We start from the raw sequence: 21213 nt of genomic DNA, 5'->3' as shown, positions 1-21213 counted from the left end.
TTGGCAGGTGGCAATGCAAAGCACACAAACTAAAGGTTTCTCTTTCACATCTTCCCCCCTCCCCCCCTCCTTTTTTTTTCCCTCCTCCTTATCTCTGTTTTCCAACACTTTGGCCTGTACAAATCCCCATTTGCTCTATCCCCATCTCCAAAAAATGGCACTTAGAAGCAAGCCTGCACAGTTAATTCATACAGAAGCCTCAAGGCATTGGATTATTGGAATTAAAGCTGCTCTGCCGACCATTGTGGGTCATGAAGCTGAGCCCCACGTTGTGCTAGGAGCCACATGAAAGGTTATTCACAGAGTGGGGTGTCTGAAGCAGCACAGCTTCATGGCTCCTTGCCATGGAGCATTTAGTGTCTGTCAACTCAGTATTTTTGCATAGAAAGTGATGGCATTATATTGTTTTCACCCAATGTAGCCGGAAAGTCATGATCACAAATTAACCAAAATAGAGACTATCATCAAGCATTTCATAAATCAGCCGTTTCTTGACTATGTTCTGTACAACTGTAACAGATGGGTTAGTTGAGATGGGCCAACAGAGATAGGTGATTTACTGGCAAAAAAAAAAATATGACAGCTGGATTGCACACATATACAATGACACACGCTCTTAAATTTAAGTAACATTTTAGAAAAGGAGTATTTGGTTCTGGCCTCACCATTTGGAACTGGATCTACACCCTAAAAATATTAAATATTACCCTTCAATTTGCTGACCTTTAACATTTTCATTAATGACTGAGGCATAAAAATGCAGGAGTATACTGACACAATTTGCTGATAACACAAAGTGGGAGCATTTTCTATCTAGAAGAGACAGGATTATTGTAGAGGAAAAGCTGTGTGACCCAGAGGAGTGATAGAAGTGGAATTAAATGTAATTGTAAAAAGTGCAAGGCCATGCCCTTAAGGACTAATAACAAGGCTGTTTGCTATAACACATCAGCTGGCAGACAGGAGAGAAAGCCTGGGATATATCAGCCACTTACAGAGCGATTATAAACCACAAACCTCTTGCAATTGTGCATAAAAAACAGAAATTACTTCAAGAAGTATTTAGAGTGATCTATTTATCAGAGGCATGGAAGCACTGAAGGTATTACAGAAGACACAGTGAAATCTCAGTTAAGATTAGCTGTTGTTGCTTATGAATGATGGAAAATTCAGACTGGGACAGGTGCAAGCAATGCCTATCAGGTTAGTCCTATCAGAGGAAATTAAAGACAGTTTAATTTCTTTAGCCTAGGTAAATAAAAGTAGAAAGGTGATAAAAGTAGTGTGCAAATGTTGATAAGAAGCAAAGGGACATAAAGAATTGTGTGGAAGAACCATTTAAAATGAGAACGATGATGTGAAAACACCTAATGGGTATTAAGTGGCAAGGAACACATTCTGCCTGGAAGTTACGTGATGGTTACTAATCATCTCACAATGGTACAGAGGCTCCGGGACAGATATACAGTGGGAATTAAGGACTTTCCCCTTCCCCTTCCCCTTCCCCTTCCCTTTCTTTCTTATTCAGTACCTATTTTGGGTAGGTGTCAGTGTCTAGAGCTGTGTATGAAAAGATGTAGTCATTCTGGGTTAAAAACAAATAAAAACTTTGATAATTTTAAGCTTAAGTTTAAACTGTTTACTTCTTTCACTGCCCCCTGTCCTCCTCCAATTTTTTTTTTTTTTTTTTTTTTTTTTGCACTCAACTATACCACCTGTTCAGAAATGGTTGGCTGCTTATTACTAAACTGTTTCTTTAGGACCTGAACTGAAGTACACTAGGAATTATTCCATTTACTTAAACAACTTTACTTTATTTGCTCAACCCTCTTGCCCATATGGCATGAGATTTCAGTCCTGCTGTTCTCTTTTTCATTATCTCAGGCAGGGAGGCTGTGTTCTACTCTCTGACAATATGTGTTCTACTTTGGTTTTACATTTCTTCAATAAAATACTAGTAAGAAAAAGAAAAGAAAAAAAGAGGTTGCAAGTATTTAATCAAGCTTTTAAACTATGAAAACTGTTTAGAAAAACAAACCAATAAGAGGTAAAGCAAAAATCCGGCAGGCAGAAAAATTCAAGCTTCGGCTCAAAATCTTTAATTATCAAAAATTTCCACCTGTCTTCACTTACACGAGATGGGATCATCTCTTGTTACGTTTATTTTAATTCAGCAGTTACATTTGCATGTTCATTCTTTGAGAAGCCTTAGAAGAAGCTTCAGTGAGGCTGAAGCGACAGTGGGGTCAGCTGGTGAGTGTACACGCAACTTCCGCATGGGACCGCACAGCCTGTGCTGATGTCTGTATTTTATAATATCAATACCTGACCTAAGTAATTTAAAGTGAAAGCAATTATGTTTGTAATTTTTTTCAGTCTCAGTTGTCTTAAAAGAAATAGATGATTTGTTTATGAAACAAATCCTCCATAGAGCCGTGTCTAGGCACATGATGGATAAGAGGTGCCTAGGAGCAGCTAGCATGGATTCACTAAGAGCTAGTCGTGCCAGACAAGTTTTGTGACAGCCCTCACATGAGTAATTCTGTGGATAAGAGAAGAAGATTATGTTTACCTCGACTATAACAAGACTTTCAGCTCAGTCTCTCTTAGTGATCTTGTAGCCAAACAAGTGAGATATGGTTTAGAGAGAGACTACGAAATGGAAGGGAATTAGCCAGACCGCCAAGCTCAAAGGGTTACGATGTGCAGTACAAAGACCAGTTAACACTGAATTACTAGTAGCATTCCTGAGAGGTCACCTAGGAGGCAGTATCTTCATAGACTCATGGAATCACTAAGTTGGAAGGGACCTACTGGGTCATAGAGTCCAACCATTCCTAACACTCCCTCAACCACGTCCCTCAGCACCTCACCCACCCATGCCTTAAACAACAACAGGGAAGGTGACTCAACCACCTCCCTGGGCAGCCTTTCCGTGAAAAATATATTCCTGATGTCCAGCCTGAACCTCCCCTGGTGGAGCTTCAGGCCATTCCCTCTTGTCCTGTCCCCTGTCACTTGGGAGAAGAGCCCAGCTCCCTCCTCTCCACAGCCTCCTTTTAGATAGTTGTAGAGAGTAATAAGGTCTCCCCTCAGCCTCCTCTTCTCCAGGCTAAACAACCCCAGCTCTCTTAGCTGCTCCTTGTAAGACTCATTCTCCAGCACCCTCATCAGCTTCTTGGCTCTTCTCTGGACACACTCCAGGGCCTCAACATCCTTCTTGTGCTGAGGGGCCCAGAACTGAACACAGGACTCAAGGTGTGGTCTCCCCAGTGCTGAGTTCAGAGGGAGAATAACCTCCCTGGACCTGCTGGTCACACCGTTTCTGATCCAAGCCAAGATGCCACTGACCTTCTTAGTCACCTAGGCACACTGTTGGCTGATGTTCAGTCAGCTGTCAACCAACACCCCCAGGTCCTTCTCTTCCAGACAGCTCTCCAGCCACTCTTCTCCCAGTCTGTAGCACTGCACAGAGTTGTTGTGACCCAAGTGCAGGACCTGGCATTTGGCCTTGTTAAACCTCATGCCATTGGCCTTGGCCCAGCGGTCCAGCCTGTTCAGATCCCCTTTGCAGAGCCTCCTTACCCTCCAGCAGATCCACACTTCCACCCACCTTAGTGTCATCCGCAAACTTGCTGAGGGTGCACTCAATGCCTTCATCCAGGTCATTGAGAAAGACATTGAACAGAGCTGGACCCAGTACCGAGACCTGAGGAACCCCACTTGTAAGCGGCGTCCAGCTGGAGTTAACTCCATTGACCACCACTCTCTGGGCCCGGCCATCCAACCAGTTTTCAACCCAGGAGAGTGTGCGCCTGTCCAGGCCAGAGGCTGACAGTTTCTGAAGCAGAATGCTGTGAGAAACTGTGTCAAAGACTTTCCTGAAGTCCAAGAAGACTACATCCACAGCCTTTCCCCCATCCAGTAGTCGAGTGATTTTTTCATAGAAGGTGATCAGGTTAGTTTGGCAAGATCTGCCGTTCATGAACCCGTGTTGACTGGGCCTGATCACCCGGTTCTCTTGCATGTGCTTCATGATAGTACTCAAGATCACTGGTTACAGACTTTCCCTGGCACCGAGGTCAGACTGACAGACCTGTTTTGACAGTATTTTGATGGTTACCAATCATCTCAACAGTACAGAGGCTCCAGGACAGCCATAAAGTGGGAATGACTGACAGTGATTTCACTAACGACTGAATGCTAGGACAGAAGGTAGCATTATGGTACTAACTGAGTGGTACAGCTGATACACTCACAGCTTGGGTTTATACACAGAGGGTATATTGTCAGACTGGAGAAACGGCCTGACAGGAACTGCTTGAAGTTCAGCAAAAGCAAATGCTAAGCCTAAACCTGGGATGGACAACGGCATGCAGCAGTACCACTTGGACACTATTGGAGAGAAAGCAGTTCTGCCAAAGAGGGTATGGAAGACCTGGTAGATGAGTTGACATGAACCAAAAAGCGTCCTTACCCTGAAGATGACCAGTTGCCTCCTGGTTTGTATTACTAGAAGTATAACGAGCTGGTCCAAGGAAGTGATCCCTGGTCATTATTCAGCACTTATTGGAATTTATCTGGAATATTGTGTCTGTTTGAGGCCTCACAGTACAAGAAATAACTTAAAGTACTTGAGTGAGTTCAGCAGAAATCCCCAATATAGTATTAGGGGTGAAGCACAAAAAGTAACAGGAGAGGATGAGATATCTGAGCCTGTGGATTTATTCAGCAAGATCAATCAAAGGGAATCATCTTGCTGTCTTTAACCATCTAATAATTGATACAGATATCTTTGAGGTACACAGTGAAAAGATGAGGAGAAAAGAAAAAAGATTTGCAGCAAAATAAAGTTCAATCAATTATGAGGAATTATTTCTCATTGTGGGAGTGCTACATTGTGGAACAAACAGCCAGAGATGCTGTGAGATTTCCTTTGTTGGAGGTATTCAAAACCCAACTGAACATGACATGACTGACCTGCTCTGTGCAGACACAGTAGGAGCAGGAATTTGGACTAGATGACTGTTACAGAGATCTCTTCCCTCCTAAACCATGTTATGATTCTCTGTTTTCTATACGTGTTTTAGTAGAATATATTTAATTCCATCTCAAAAAATTTGTCTGTCATAACAACTCCCTCTTCTCTCTGAAACGAGATCTACATTGCTTTTTCCACATCCTTTTTCTTAAAGCTACGATACCTATCTGCTTATTAATATTCCTTCCATTGAGAACAACAAAATGTTACCACAGGCAGTTGTTGTTTTCTAAACCATTTCATAACACTCATTTTATTTCTAAGGTAAAAAAATAATGGGGTGATAACATGTCCTGAATTGCTAGTGACAGTAACTGTTAAGGCTTCAAGCACTTGCTATTTTTCACCAGCTGTTGCTTTTAGTACCAGCAATTTTATTCCCCCAAACCTGGGCTTATTTATGTATTTAAGAAAAAAATCCCAACCATTAGGAAATTGTGAGCAAGCTTCCTGAGAGAAATCAAATCAGTTATTGTCTGTCTTTGTCATTGTCATACCTGTGCGGCTGGGTAAAGATGTTACATTTCCACTCTGTAGTCTGCACAGTGGTGTTGCTCATCTAGGCATGCATAGCATCTCAGCCGGTTCCAGATATACCTATCAGCCTCCATGATTATCAGTGATAAAATACCATTAATATTTTATCAGCCACATTGAGTTACTTTTGAGATAATGTATTATTCTTCCCTCCAGGCCTTAATACTCTTTACGTTTTAAGGTACTTGTTTCTCACATAGTATTATTTAAGTATTTATTATAATGTATGTTCTATCTCTTTCCTGTCCTTCATTTTTGATTTTTGCTCTCTGGGAGCACGAAGAAGTAGTGGTTTACTCCAGCTTATGACTCACCATTTTTCCTGTAAGAAAATTTGAAAAATCTTCAATAGAAGCAGGAGGACAGCCTGGCTTGTGCTATCCTCACTACATACACTGTTTTTTCACCTTTTCAGTGCCTTTTCCAGAGTCTGGCCAGACTGCAGGTTTGAACTAGCTAGCTGAAACACAGGAAATAAGTAAATGTCAGAAACCAGCCCTAATCTGCAGTGGAGCTGTTGCTGAATGCATTCCGGTATCAAAGGGACTGCTTAGAGCAGTGTTTTGTCAGCATCCGCATCCAAGTTTTGCTGTAGGGCCAATCTTTTCTGCCAGGTATGTTGGAGAAACACAATGTGATCCCAGAAGCATTTGTTGTGTGTGTGTGCTTATGTGTGCCGCTAAGTAAGCTGAGCCATAGCTTTATCAGTGGAAGACTGAAAAGTCTATTACACTGGATGAGAATGTGATTTTATCAGCTGTAATCTTGATTTGGGCTCCCAGGGTGTATTAATACAGCATCTTTTACACATCAAAAGAATATCTGCATAATTAGAGGGATACATCGTGGATAGAGGAGGTTAAACAGATGCTTCTAGCAAGGAGTTTCTGCCATTCTGTTTTTTAAGGTTCTGTTTTCTCATTCTGCCCTCCAGCTAGCATAATAAAGATATAATCTGCTTTTCTCCCTTCCATTATCCATACTCTTCCAAGCTTCTTCTTCTCTCTTCTTCTTTCTTCACTATATCCGTTCCTTTGTGGCAATAAACAAGAACCAGCACCTCAGCCAGCCTGTGTGGATTTGGTCAAAAACTAAGATTATAGGAAAAAAACCCTACCGATTAATCCTTAAATATCATCATCACTTTCTCTTCCCTTAGTATGGTATCTAAGCTGTCTTGAGGATATATGAAAGAAAGTTTGGGGCTGTATTCAACAAAGTTAAGATTCTGCCAGCTGTTAGCTGTTACTTTGCTTACTTTAAGGTGCTTAGCCTTCTGAGTGAAAAACAAAGCCCACAGGCAACAAATGCAGAAGAGTTATCCAAAGACACTGCCTGTCAAATGAGGAGTTTGCTAACAGGAAAACTAACTACAGGTGTACAAAAAAGTTACCACGGAAATTATCCAACTGCATGTTCTTAGCCTGTGGCGAAAGAGAGGTAATTTGAGGGAGGTTAGCAGGCAAAAAGAGAGCTTGTTATGTCTAATTAACTAAATGCATTCTTAGAGCTCTTCCTACCCACTGGCCATTTAAGATTTTTAATTTTTCTCCTTCAGCACACTAATTTCTCATTGTTATCTCCTTCATGCGCAGTTCCTCAGACTCAATATTTTATTATGCATTGTCCATGATGGCAAACCACATCACATGGCGGAGCTAAGTGGATACTTTTTATGCAGTTGTCTTTTAAGGATTCTATACAATGGGCCTCTCTCTTTCAGTGTTCCTGTGACCAAGAAAAGACCCTTTGTACATCCATGAGCTCTCCTTTCAGGATGCTGCAAAGAAGCTGAAAAGAATGATTCCAATGAAACCCCCATGAATTTTCTTCAATCCATTAGCATTCTGAAAGGTGTAATATTTTCCCCGTACTAATATTGACATGGTAAAGATCAATGTCGTTAGCTTAATAAAGATACTGTGCAAGTGTGTCCCGTAATGAGATTGTTTGACAAGCTTTCCCGATAAACTTCAAAATTACTCAGCCCTCAAAATAAAGTACATATTCTAGAAAAATTCTCACCCCTCCCTTTCCCTCATGTAATGTCCCCTATCATTGTATTAAATAAGTTTTCTTCAAAAAGAAACCCAAGTAATTGGTGGAAAGGTGAGACATCATTCTGTAAATTATACATAAGCACTTTGATACCACGTACATGTCAACATTTCCTTACTTTTGCAAATGACTTCTGAGAAGAAAAATACTAAACTATTCCTTTGCAGTCCAAATCTCTATACATCCCTTATAAATTCTTCCTCTGCCTCCCTTCTGTTGAATACCCATTTCAGCAGCATGGACTAAATCCCTGAATCCCAGAAGATGACAATTGTATGGATATAAAGGGAGAAGTGAGAGATTTGTTGCAAGTTTCTTTTCACCAATTTAGCATGATGTTCTCCATCTGCCTGCAAGCTGTGTCTGGGAGTGTTTGTGGATGTGAAAGCTGTACACCAGAATGCATATGTATTGTACCCCACATAGCGTGAAGCAATATGTGGTGTGAGGACACACAGCACTGCTTACTGCACTGGGACAAACATTTTTTTATGACCTTTTTATTCCACTATTGGAAACTCATGTTTAGCTTATGCATAAAGGGAACATTCAGAGCTTAATTCCAATAGTCTCTTCATATGTCTAAAAATGACACAAGCTTCAAATGTTTTAACTCAAAAGATTATTACACTTCTGTAAATCACCAATACTTTTGTTTGGTTATGAAGGTTTTTTGTTTTATTTTATTTAGAGTTTTTCTTTGTGACTCTGCGTACAAATATTCACAAATAAATATACTGCATTTTCTGTCTCTTCTCTCATACTTCTTTCTAATTTACTTCAATTTTTTTGAATTATATTTTCCATTCTTCAGCAGACAACTGTGGAAAACAGCACATTGAAAGCAGCAGCCTGCTCCGCCCTCCTCACTGACTCCTGCTCTGTTTTCTTATCTTCTCATGTCAGTGGAGTGTTTTTCAGCACAAAATATCGCTTTTAGAGGCTGTGTTCTTCCCATCTTCAGAGTGATATAACAAAAAAGAGATTTGCATAAGCTACCAGGTATTAAGTGGATTTACTCAGTACCCAGAGTGTCCAGAGAAGAGCAACGAAGCTGGTGAGGGGGCTGGAGAACAAGTCTTATGAGGAGCGGCTGAGAGAGCTGGGGTTGTTTAGCCTGGAGAAGAGGAGGCTGAGGGGAGACCTTATTACTCTCTACAACTACCTGAAAGGAGGTTGTGGAGAGGTGGGAGCTGGCCTCTTCTCCCAAGTGACAGGGGACAGGACAAGAGGGAATGTCCTGAAGCTCCGTCAGGGGAGGTTCAGGTTGGATATCAGAAAAAAATTCTTCACAGAAAGAGTCATTGGGCAGAGGCTGCCCAGGGAAGTGGTTGAGTCGCCTTCCCTGGAGGTGTTTAAGGAACGGGTGGATGAAGTGCTGAGGGACATGGTTTAGGGAGTGTTAGGAATGGTTGGGCTCAATGATCCAATGGGTCCTTTCCAACCTTGTGATTCTGTGATTCAGTCTACATCCAAATTAAGAACTCAGTTCAAGTGACTAGTGGATTTTTAATGTCTAACACAAAAATGAATATAGCATACACCAGTCTATAGATAGGGAAAAGGTATGGGAGCTGGCTTTGACAGACTGATAGATAACTCACCAAGAAATAGAAATCACTTACAGTGTTTAAATAAGAGTTCAACACTACTAACATTCAATTTGCTTTTTAAAAAGTGTAAAATTTCCATTTGCAATTTCTTTTGCATGTAATTTTTTTAATAACCATCTGTTGTTAACAGATAATAATTTATTATTTTTGCTTTTGCTCATAAAAGAAGTAAAACATTAATTTCTTGTGAACTTCAAACTGCAGTTTCTAGGGTTTTTTCCCTAAAAAACTAGTCTCTTCCTCTAAGTGTTTCAAGACAACGTAGACATGCCTGATTTTTGCAACCATCTTATGGCCATCTTCAGCTGAGCGTTGCAATCACAGTACCTTTAAAGATGATGGACAATTTAGAAAATTGTCAGATCTCTGAAAAATGCTTTGAGCAATTGACCTGTACTTGTTCGTCTTGGAAACTGATGCTAAGGATTTAACACTTCCACACTGTCTTCAAATTAGACTCAGAGCTATTGCTGACTGATGCAAGATCACATGGCTTTAACTATCCAATTCAGTCAGATCCTGAGGCCATCTCTCTAGAAACATTTTCTGGTATAAAGATGCTTTAACGCACTCATCGATCTTGCTTTTGACAGGAAAAAAAGCCATAAAAGTACAGTCTGTAGTAGAGAAGAACAACTTCAGAGTCTATCTTGCATACAGCACTCCTATTCCATAGTGATTTTTACATAAAATGAGACATCGGTTTAATTATTTAGCATTACAGTCGTGAAATAATGAAATAACATTATCACATTTTGGAAACAATAGGAGCCTCATATGCTTTGCGTGTTTTGAAACTAGGCAGCTGCTCAAAGAATGTTTCTGTTTATTCAAAACCTTCTCCCAAAGAAGAAACTAAATTACCTGGAGGCATAGCTCCTGTGTTACAAGGATATGGTGGATTCAAAATGTGGAAAATTCCCAAAAGGCAGAGAAAGACTAGACAGAAATCCATTCTGGGCAGTAATCTCCATCACAAAAGACTCTAAAAATCTTCAGAAATTATTCCAGTGTGAATTAACATTGGATCTAGAATATTTTTATATGAAAAAGAGTGAGATGGGTGTATTTGATGAATAGTAATAGCTTAAACTTTTCATTTGAGTTTAGTGATGACCATAGCAGGAGGGAGAAAATGTCAATCTAATCTAGCAGGTTCAATAATGAAAAGCTTAGAGAAAAGTGTTCAGTGGTGCTTCTTCAGACTCTTTTCTCAACCCTCAATAATTTGCCGTTTCCTCGAACTGGATGAATGATTCTTCCTGGCTTGGAGTTTAATTTGTGTTTCACTTCCTACCTCAGTGACCAACCATGTGAGTAGTGCATAATTTGTGAAAGATTAATCTTGGTTTGTTTAGAAATTTGTTATTTCTAAGCACCATTTTAAAGTTTTCCTTTAAAAAATAAGAAAATGCATTTTACAGTCCCATATTCGTTATCCTCCGTCCCCTGAAGATTACATACAAAGCTCATCACAGGAGACCCAGAGAGTCCTCTTATTTCCTGAAGGGCTAAAACTGCATTTTCCTTCCTGCCCAAATGCAAAAGCCAGGTTATGCAGGGAAGGGAAAGAATATCTGAGCCTCTGTAATGCAAGGGCCTTCAGAAGTTGAAACAGCTGATATTGTGGGATGTGTAGTACTGTGACATGCACTGTTTCCATATTATCAAGTTTGCCAGGGAATAACTTCACACAGCAAGACCATATCTTCTTCTTGGCCCGGTCTGTTAATCTTATCTACTTCCATGGCTCTAAGGTCCATTTTGATCACCGATAATTCTTGAGTGTGAAAGCAGCAAAAACTATCATAGAGTGGAAATTCAGAAAGGAAAGCATGGAACACCCTTGTAAGACCTCAGCTTTCAGGTAACTCCAGGGAGCAAGAAAAAAGAACAGAACTAATTGCAGTACTTTCATAATAAAGATTAATTGTATGGTGGCTTTTATCTCATCTACCCTTGTAATCTAGAAAGCTGGCAAAGCTGAACCTTCAGAATTGCCTGTCATGAAATCAGAGTGAGGTTTGTTCAACTAATTACTTCCGAAGACCTCCAAATGTATTTAGAAGTAATATTGTTAACACAAATTTCTCCTTTCACATTTCTGCAGCATGCTACTCATTTACTGTTCAGGCTGTTGAAAAGAAGTGACTATTTCCCCATGGATTGAGGGGAAAAATAAGGTGCACTTTGGTTGAATGAGAAATGCTGGTTTGTCCCAGCAGGAACTACTTGTGAATTCTAGTGGAATGTTGGCCAATACAAATCTGCACCTGGAGAGTAAACATTTGTGTTTCATGCATAAATTTTAAAATGTTTACATGTGCAGAAGGAAATATATTTTTAAGAAAAAAGATCACTTTAAAATTCATTTCAAATTCTGAAATAAAACCAAATATTTGTGTGGAGGGAGATGGAAACAGGCAATTTCAACACTAAGGATTTTTTTACTTCTGCATTTATTATGCATTTGTTTAGACATGAAACAGTCACATTGAATGTCTGGCCACAGAGAAGAAACAGTGATTACTCACAAAACCTAGTCTTTAACATTTCTTTCAGCCTGAATGGATTTCCGCTTGATTTTGTTCTTTCCCCTCTTTTCAGGAATGTCACTGCTCAGTGGTTAGAATATGATAGGTAGTTTATAAACAAATATTTTGAGAAAGAGAAGAAGCGCAAAAGGGCTTGAAACATTTGTTTCCTTCTTTTTAAAAAAATATTCCATGACAAATATTATGTGAATAAATAACAGTGCTGCTTGTCTTAAAAAGACAGAAAGATTGTTTTTTCTGATTTATGTGATTCTGCTCAGGTTTTCAACACCATCCACTGCTGTAATATCCAAGTATTTGAGGTCTGACTTGAACAACAGCATTTCACACTTGGGAAGATCCTTATGCCAGCCTGCAGAAAGTCTCTGCCACCATGCCTGTTGATACAACTCTTGTCCAAGGAAAAATTAATATCTGTCAAAAATGACAGAGGTATAATAGATCTGCTCTGGGGTTAGTGAATGGGGTTGCATGTTTCTCAAAACAAGGATCAAATGTTTATTTTGAAAGACTTTAGTGCAAGGAAAGGCAGGTGGCAATGTAAGAATGTCAGGCTCAGCCTTCGCCGTATCCTGCCCCATCTATCAAAGTACAGTCCCTGTTCAGATTACTGAGCAGTGCCTTGATGCTTGCCAGTGCTCGTGCAAATTGGTCAGTCTGGTTTGTTTTTCATCATTAGTGAGAAAATTCATATAGCCAAACCCCAATCTTTTCTGACCAATTCACTTTCTAGACCCAGGAGATTATTTTTCTCTTTTTCTCCTGACAAATTTGTTTATTAAAAACTGATGAAATTGTGAACACTTTGAACTCTCCAGCTTTTCCCTAAGGCATATGATAGGTTTGTACTTGTAGGAAAGGGTTATTATGTTTATACAGATATGTTGAAGAAACGGGCTGCAATAAAAAAGAATCCAAATATTTGTTTGAATTCTTCTGGATTGCCTGCTTGCCTCTATACAGGTAACCAGGTGCTAATACACAACCTGGTACCTGGTTCATGTTTTCTGGAATGGGGTCTGTTGGGAAAAAGTCCACCAAAGCTGAAGGGAAAGGACATGGATCTTTCCTAGGCGTTATTCATAGTACTCGTGGCTTTTCTTATTCTTTCTATTATTTTCTGTGAGCCTGACTAGGCTGCGCAAGAAGCTGCTTCCCTCCTCATGTTCTTCAATAGTTATCTTTTGTCTAGAGTTAGTGTTAAGTATTGCCTGTCAAAAATAGAGGCTGAACAGAAATCACTGGAATTCCTGTTAACTTCAGTAAGATTTAGATAAGCACTCTGTTAAGTAGCATGTATCTGCTTCTGACTCTGGTTTGTGATCAGGAACACAGGTCTTCAGAAAAAAAATCACAGAACAAATGTATTTTATCTGTAATTATTACTCTATCTCCCATTGCAAAGTTCATGAGGGTTAATGGTTGAAATCTGTAACAAAAATGTAGGAGAATCCTTGCAACACAAAGCACTCCACTTGCAGCCTCCAAACCTTTCCATGGCAACCTGGAGGTCCTAATCACAGGGAGAAAGCTGTAAAAGCCACCTCAAATAGACCATGCTGTTGCAGGGGTGAGATATACTAGTGGAAGTGCATTGTTTTCCTGCATTAAGACCACCACTAGCTCTCCCAAGGTGATGGTATTGACTCTGCTAATATGATCTGTGTCATTGAAATCTACTTTGGGATGCTTCTGTTGCTGCTTTGACCAAAGGGGAGACAAAGCTGAACACAAAATAGTCTGATCCTGATGGAGATTTTCCAGCAAATGACAGTCCAAGGTCAAAAGTAGACTATTGATCTGCTGTTTCTTTGCGCTTTCATTCTCAGATACAGGTATTTTTATGTTCTGCCTATAGGGGACAATGATTGCCAGTGCCTCCCCACCCACCATCCAGCCCAGGTGGCTTTGTGCTCTCCTTTTCTTTGTGCAGGAGCTGATCTAAGTGGAAACTGGCTGTCTTAAAGATGGCAGCTCATCCATCATGGCTTTCACAGGCTGTCAGCGTTGCATTTAATCTCATTTGTAATTTTCCAAGGAAGGTTTGCAGAAGCCACAAACAGAATCTTAATGCTATAAAATGTGGTTTGTGGCCAGTGAATACTTCCTGTCTTGGTGAAGCTGTGCTGAGTTTCAGCTGCCCTGAACTATCCAGAGATTAAAAACTATAGTCAAGTCTATCCACAGTCCATGTGCTGTTGGACTGGTGTATCTTTCCTCTCAATTTACATGTGCTTAAATTCAGAATAAGGCACTTTGCAATGACAACACGAAAATATTGTTTTCTCAGGACTCACACATCATGTTCACGAGGCTTCAGTGCCCCATTTATGTACTTGTTCTTCAGGGGGATCTTGTCCTTCGGTTATACGACAAGCTTCATGACCTGCTTCTGTAAGCCCTGATCCAAAACTTGCCTAGATAATCAGTTTTTAAAGTTTGGACTAAACTCAGGAAGCATCTGCCATCTTTTAGAGTCTTCATTAACTTCACTACACCAGTCTTCCACCTTCATTTGCTTCTTAAGGTTTACCAGCAAAGGAACAAGCTAAATTGGAATCAATATAACCCGAATTATACTTCGGGAAACAATGCCAGATTCAATCACAGAGGGTTACTCTAAAGATGAGATATAAGGCTCTGCTTCTCAGATATATATTCAACAGGGTGACCTCGCTCCCTGACCTGTCTGTCTATGTCATGCTGACAGATCATATCTTCCATCGATACAAATCCACAGAAGCTGCAATTTGTCAACAAGTCCCTAAGCTGTGCAGATTTGGGACGGATTTCTACTTTATAGTTTCTCTTCTGGCAATAAGATGGAAACAAGGTAAATCCCTGGAATTATGTGGGTGTCAGTGACCTCATCAAGGGCTTTATCCCTTGTTTCTCATTCCATCAGTGTCTAGTCTCTTGACTGAACTATGAACCAAGAGAACAATACGTATTTTTCCTCTAAACTTCTCTCTATATGTACAGTTTTCTCAGCAAACAAATTAATTAAATTACCATAGCTATGTTTTCATTGGTGCTGGAAGCAGTAATGATAATTATGAGAGCATTGGATTTCAGAGAAGCTTGTTTTCAGCCTTGAAGCTGTAAAAATTCAGCTAAATGTCCTGAAAAATTGTTTGTGCCAGGTGTCCTCCTCATGCTGATTTAGTTCATAAAATTTCACCGAAGCAGTTAATCAGTTCCTGAGGGCAAGATTTAAAGAAAAAATACCATGCTTTGAAATTAATTATTGCCATTAATAATTTTAATGTCTGTGTAATTTGGCAGGAAGCTAGTGTGCAAAACCAAACTTTTGCTGCTTTTATAGAATTCCAGCCAAATTTGGACAAGTTACAAGCCTTAAGACACAAAGAGAGTGGGAAGAAGTTTTTGTGCACAATTTATTTCTCCTGAGTATTCTTTAATACTCTAAGCTCTTATAGTCTTGTTTCTTTATAGAGCATAGTATGTCTTTCCTGCAGGTTTTTTCCTTGCAAGGGGGATAAAACACAGCTTCAATCCTAGGAAAGAAAAAAAAAAAAGGAATAAATAGAGTGTAACAAAGCACGAACAAGATGGGCAAAGACTAGAAAATCGCAGAGCAAAAGGAAGAGCAATTTTTTATATTTGAGTATTGCTGTGCTTGCAGTCTAATTATATTTATCACCTTACCATTCGTTAACATAAGGATGTTTCAATTTATGTACATTATTTTTTTCCCTTTTAGCTAATGAATGTGTAAAATCTTCGCTGAAATGGCAGCTCTGTGCAATCATTTGCTCAGAACTGCGGTGTATTTAAAAATATAAAATAAAATCCTCTTTCAGCTCAAACAAGGCATAGCAAAGAAAAAAATGATTAAAAAGTCCAAAATAGACCAAAATAGTCTTCTATCCAGACAATCAATTTCTGAATGGTGCCCAATAGACATTTTGAATCACGCATTTTGCTTACACAGCTGCCCAGAGAAAAACAAGGACCATATTGCTACCCATCTCCTTTTGCTAAAGGTTGGCAATTATAGCACTTGGAAAGCGGTAACAATCATTCATTGTGTCAGCCAGTGTTATTCAGGTTGGCTTACGAAGTCCCTGCTTACCCTTACAATATTCTTAACTAAATTGAGATTATACTCGTAGCAAAGAGGGATGATTCTAGTACTGTTACAAAGTTTGTAACTCAATGCAAATGTGATGGGGAGGAATTCTATGGTCTGTGTTACGCAGGTACATGCTTGGTGCAGTTTTCCCTCCAGCTTGGTAAGAATTGATTTTCTGTTTCACCCCAAATCCTTTTTCTCACTCTGTGCAGCTTTACAGACAAATGCAAAAAACGCCATGAGGTGTTGTCATAACTTGGTTATTAAGGCCATTTCCCTTGTGGTAAGTAAGAGAGTTTGTTTGGATCTTCAAGTCTTAGTTCCCTCATAAATATAAACAGCACTTTTTATGCATAAAGCTAGAAATAAGAGAAAAAAAAAATCCAAGATCAGTCTTGTGATAGATGATAGCAACTGAGACTTTCCATAGCCTGTTACATAGCCTTTCACAAGGCAGTCTCAAAACACTTTTTTGCCTTTTTATCCAGATGGTGGAAAAGTTACACAAATCAATCATGATATCCAAATGAAAACAATAAAAAAAAAAGGCTGGAATTTCTGTACTAGGATTTGAATACATGGCATACCTGTCCTTCATACAGTTAACTCATTCAGTTTTGTGTTCCTGAGAAGAAAGGAGAGTCTACTGGCTGTAAATCCATCTTAACATTCAGAAGCTCATAGGAGTTGCTCCTTGCTTTTTCTGCTACGTGTTACTGGATTCACTCCCAAAGAGAAAAAACTACCCTAAGTGGGCAGCAGTGGTACTCCCTATGATAAGCATTTAAACCCTATTTAAACCACACATAAATCAGATTGCCAAGCACTCTTCCATTTACCAGGATTGCAGATCAAATGCCAAAAGGTAACCAGTATGGAAATATTAGGAGTGAAAACCCTGTTTAAAGAATCAAGTTCATGGTGATTCCTTCTCTTACTGTTACTTCAAAATTCAAATATACATTTCCTCTGAGTTCTCTGAGAACAGTTAGCGCACAAGTCCACTTAGGGAAAATGATCTGAAAAACAAATAGATTTTGGATGTCTGTACAGCTCAAGCATGAGCTAAATGATAGGATTACAGGCCTGCCAAGACCAAAACACTTAAAGGTGAGTTCAGAAATTAATGTGGCTGAAAAATCTTCAGGTATGGAAGGTGGTGTGCTCAGAGTCAAGGTGCCTCCAGGATTAGGTTAATACTGAACAGGGATTTTCTAGGACCTCATTCTGTGTAGGCCTTTTTGGAATTATGTTCTACTCTATTGAATAAATGTACCAAAGTTATCAAATTACAGGATTACTGCACTAAAGAGACTAAATGTCAGGCAAAATTGATGCATCAGAATTAGGGAAATAACATATCTGAGCACAGGAATATCACTGGTATACTCTGTTCGAGCATCTAGTGGATTCAGTCTGATTCTTTACTCTTTATTCTTCTCTGTTGGGTACTGTTAGAATATATTCCTGTAAAAGTAGAGACTGGTGATTTGCACTATCCAAAATGTCAGACTGCGTATACTGTGAATTTCTTGTGTTTGTTCATGCTCTATGCATTAGGTAATACTTATGGACTCTTCTCCTCCTTATAGGTCTCAACTGAAGAAGGAATGAGCTTAGCCAGAGAATACTCCTGCTCTTTTTTTGAGACTTCAGCTGCCCTCCGCTTCTACATTGATGATGTCTTTCATGGACTAGTGAGAGAAATCCGAAGGAAGGAGTCCTCACTGTCCATGGCAGAGAAGAAGATGAAGAGGAAGGATAGTCTGTGGTGGAAACTGAAAGGATCCTTGAAGAAAAAAAAAGAAAGTACAACTTGATGGCAACTCCCCATGAGCCACCCATCAGGAGCTGACCACAGTAACCTGTGACAGTTCAAAAAGGAAGCATTGATACAGCATTCTCCAGACCAGGTCCTGGAGTTCCTTCCCTTCAGCCCTTATGCAGAAATAGCTCCTTGAAGGCCCAATTCATGGTTGCCCTGTGGCTCCTTGGTATTGTATATAAAGTCACTCAGCATCTGCTTTTATCACTCCTCTGCAAATCTGAGTGGAGAAAATACTGTGGTTTTTTTTCCCTGTGGTCTCTGCCTGGTCTTCAAGTGCTGGGATTCAAGCCAGCATCCAAGGTAGAAGCAACTTCCACCAGCTTTTGGACAAGGGATGCACTTATTGCCTCCTCTCTACTTGCATGGATAATGTCACCATCTAAGGAATGAATAACATTGATCTCAATGGACCTTTTTACCCCTTAAGGACTTCTACGATTTCGCCTTCAGCTTTGTATTCACACATAGGTTTAGGGTTAGACTGCTCTCAGCCCACAAGTGCATGTGTCTGTCTGCAATGTGTGTGCGTGAACCAGGCCCAAATGGAATGATGGGGGCTTCCAATTTTGACCCTGTAGAGTTCCATTCTCATTGCATTCCATTCCATTCAGGAGGAAGAATTGGCAAGCACAGTACAAATCACATTCTAGTTGTCTGGAGTTTTCGTGTCCACTGCTCTGTGTCCTCTACTCATTGCTCACCAGGACTTGCAGCAGAGGTGCCATGTCCTATAGGCATGTGCCACATTGGAATAGGTTGGAAAGGACCATTAAAGGTCAGCTAGTCTGATCTCTTTCAAAAGAACAGGGACATCTTCAACTAGATCAGGTTGCCTTGTCCAAGCCAACCTTGAGTGTTTCCAGGGATGGGATATCGATCAGTTCACTGGGTAACTTGTTCCAGTGTTTCACCATTGGCCACATTCCTGCGCCTCACTAAGGAGCACACAAAGGCATTGTCTCTCTGATGCTTTCCAGAGCCCTTCCTAGAGCGGTACAGCTCTGTCTCAGCATGTAGTAACATCTGTGATGTAGCGGTCATCCACCAGCAAACTAGAGAATTGCATCAGGTCAGTCGCCATATTTCACAGTACTTGACCATCCAAGTGAATAATTTCATTGATCAGCTGGACAGGTGTTTCAAATACTCCTTTTCAAAGGTGGCATGAAGTAGAGTATAGTTTGATCAACATTTCCCCTCCCAGATTATCAAATTCATTTATAAATTTTACGATGAAAGCATTCATACATATTGCCAAAAAATAAAGATTGTGATTTCCATGAAACCATGCCTGTGATCGGCGTCATTTATGTATGTCCTGGAGTCAAAATTGATATAATTAGAAAAATATGTATATTTGTTAGTAAATGTTCCTTTTTTCACTTTTCTTCTTCGACTACTTTGCAAGGTTTTAACTAATTGCATTGTGGGTGGTACGGGGGCAAGTTGATCTGTTTTGCTCTATTACATTTGAAAAGTTTATGATTTCATGAAGGATTTCATTTCATTACAATCTGATGTTTTGTTCTTGACTTTCCTTTCCTTACAAGAAAATCCAGAAATATTTTTTGAATTGTCAAAATTTCTAGATGAAAAATACAGATTTACTCTGTTTTGTTAGATCTTATATCTATTAAATATCTATTTTGGAAAGACTATTTCAGAAACATACAAACATTTACATACATTTAAGGAGAATTTTCTGTTTTCCGACCTCCAAAACAGCAGTCTGAATTTATACTATAGTAATTACTATTATTCTTTTACATGTATTGCCACAGAGATTTTAGGTTAAGCATCCTAGAGACAAAGAGATGTGTTTGTCTGAAGACTTTATGAGCTAAGAATTGGTGGAGAGACAACAAGAGGCTGTACTGAACAGATGGCAGCTATGAGACAATAAATAACAAGGGGAAACATCTGTGACTGTTCCAATACTGCAAACTGCATGGAGGGGAATGAAGCAGTTGTTCCATACATAAGAGACCATAGAAATTACTGTCCTGAGAAACCTTGAGGGATTCTCATTGGTCTTTTTCAGGCAAATGCCTAAGCTTTGAGTCAATTGAAAGCCATTTAGTATTGATTATTGTGTCATTCCACCCACCCTACTGAGGGTCATATTATTTCAACACTGGCCTGTCTCTGTAGTTTTAGGGGTACTTTGCTTCAAGACAATTTGCAATACAGAAAAGGTTGCAGAAGAGGGCATAGATACAATCTAAGATTAAACCTTAAATGGATTCATACATTAAACATGTACATTTTCTGACACTGAGGTCATCTGGCATGAAGCAACATCTTTCCATACTATTAAACTCTCTTAGCCTTCACAGCATGGTTATCGCACACAAACTGCTGTTGGAAGTGTTCCCTGGACTATGCTAGGTTCTGCACCATGATCAGCAACTGGTTAAAAAAATGGTAGCCTGCCATTGTCTGAAACCAAGCTAGGATCAGTTTGATGTGCTCAGAAGTCTTCCTCAGTCTGTTTAAATTGCTAGTATAGACACAGCTTACAAAGTCATATTTTCAGCCCCTACGTGCCACATTTTGAAAGATACTTAGTAGTAGGTTAATCTCTTCAAGAAGAGTAAAGCATCATACCTTCCAAGGGTCTTCTGTGACATCTTCCATGACAGCAATTTCAGGAATCTGAATATGTATTGGGTGGAAAAATATGCATTTATTTATTTCCACTTTGATCATATAAAATTTGAACATGGCATCTATTTACAAAGAGTGCCTCTTTGGTTAATAAAGAGAGAGAAAGGTTCCTCTGGTTGGTGATTTGTCCTGTCTGGCTTGGATGCTTAGTGTAGGGAGAATTGACACCTGAAATGGCTGGCTTTTTTTCCAGTGACTCTATGTTAGTCCTGTTGTACAATAAGCTTGCTAGGTCTTGTGGGAGGAAAATACCAAACTCACTATGAGTTTGGAAAAGGGAAGAGTTTGCAAAAGAGAGTGGTTCTATTTGAACAACAAACAACCTTATCTCACAAGACCGACTGGATGGTGGTCTCTCAAATCAGCTGAGTGACATTTGGGGTGAGGCAGAAGCCTCATAGCCTGATATTGCTTTGTTTAAGAACAAAACCTACTCTGAAAGATCAGACTGAGCTCCCTGCCCCAAATGAACTCTCGTTTCTGATGACACAACTAGCCTCACCAAGAACCAATTAACATGTAATAATTGACTTAGTCTCACCTCACCAAGAGGCACCAAAGAATTTACACAAAGTATAAAACTGGCAGCTGAAATAATTTTGTAGAGGAGGAGGCAAAGACCACCTTACTTGATGGTTGTGTTGATGGACTTACACCTCTCTTCCCCTCCAAGAATGGATGCCTTTTTTGTAACAGTAGTGTGCCTATGACTTTGCTCAATGTCCCTCCTGGGAAAATAACTACTAACTTGAGTTTCAGTTGTTACTTCTGATGTTCTGATGTTGTTACTTCTATTATTAACCAGTTGCAAGCATCTA

General features: G+C 39.6%; 1 protein-coding gene across 2 annotated transcripts in view; it reads left to right on the top strand.

The window, feature by feature from the left end:
- RIT2 (Ras like without CAAX 2) overlaps positions 1 to 20941 on the top strand; it is a 194345-nt gene extending 173404 nt beyond the window's left edge. For both annotated transcript variants that reach the window (XM_054054476.1, XM_009570254.2), the window contains one exon: positions 17493 to 20941. In XM_054054476.1, the coding sequence (XP_053910451.1) occupies positions 17493 to 17720 (228 nt within the window). In that variant the 3' untranslated portion in view covers positions 17721 to 20941. The remainder of the gene's footprint in view (positions 1 to 17492) is intronic.
- The last annotated feature ends 272 nt before the right edge of the window (positions 20942 to 21213 follow it).

This window comes from Cuculus canorus, chromosome Z, assembly GCF_017976375.1.
Source record: "Cuculus canorus isolate bCucCan1 chromosome Z, bCucCan1.pri, whole genome shotgun sequence".
Classification (NCBI taxonomy): Eukaryota; Metazoa; Chordata; class Aves; order Cuculiformes; family Cuculidae; genus Cuculus; species Cuculus canorus.
The sequence above is the reverse complement of the archived record's forward strand: the minus strand, read 5'-3'. Positions and strand labels throughout refer to the sequence as shown.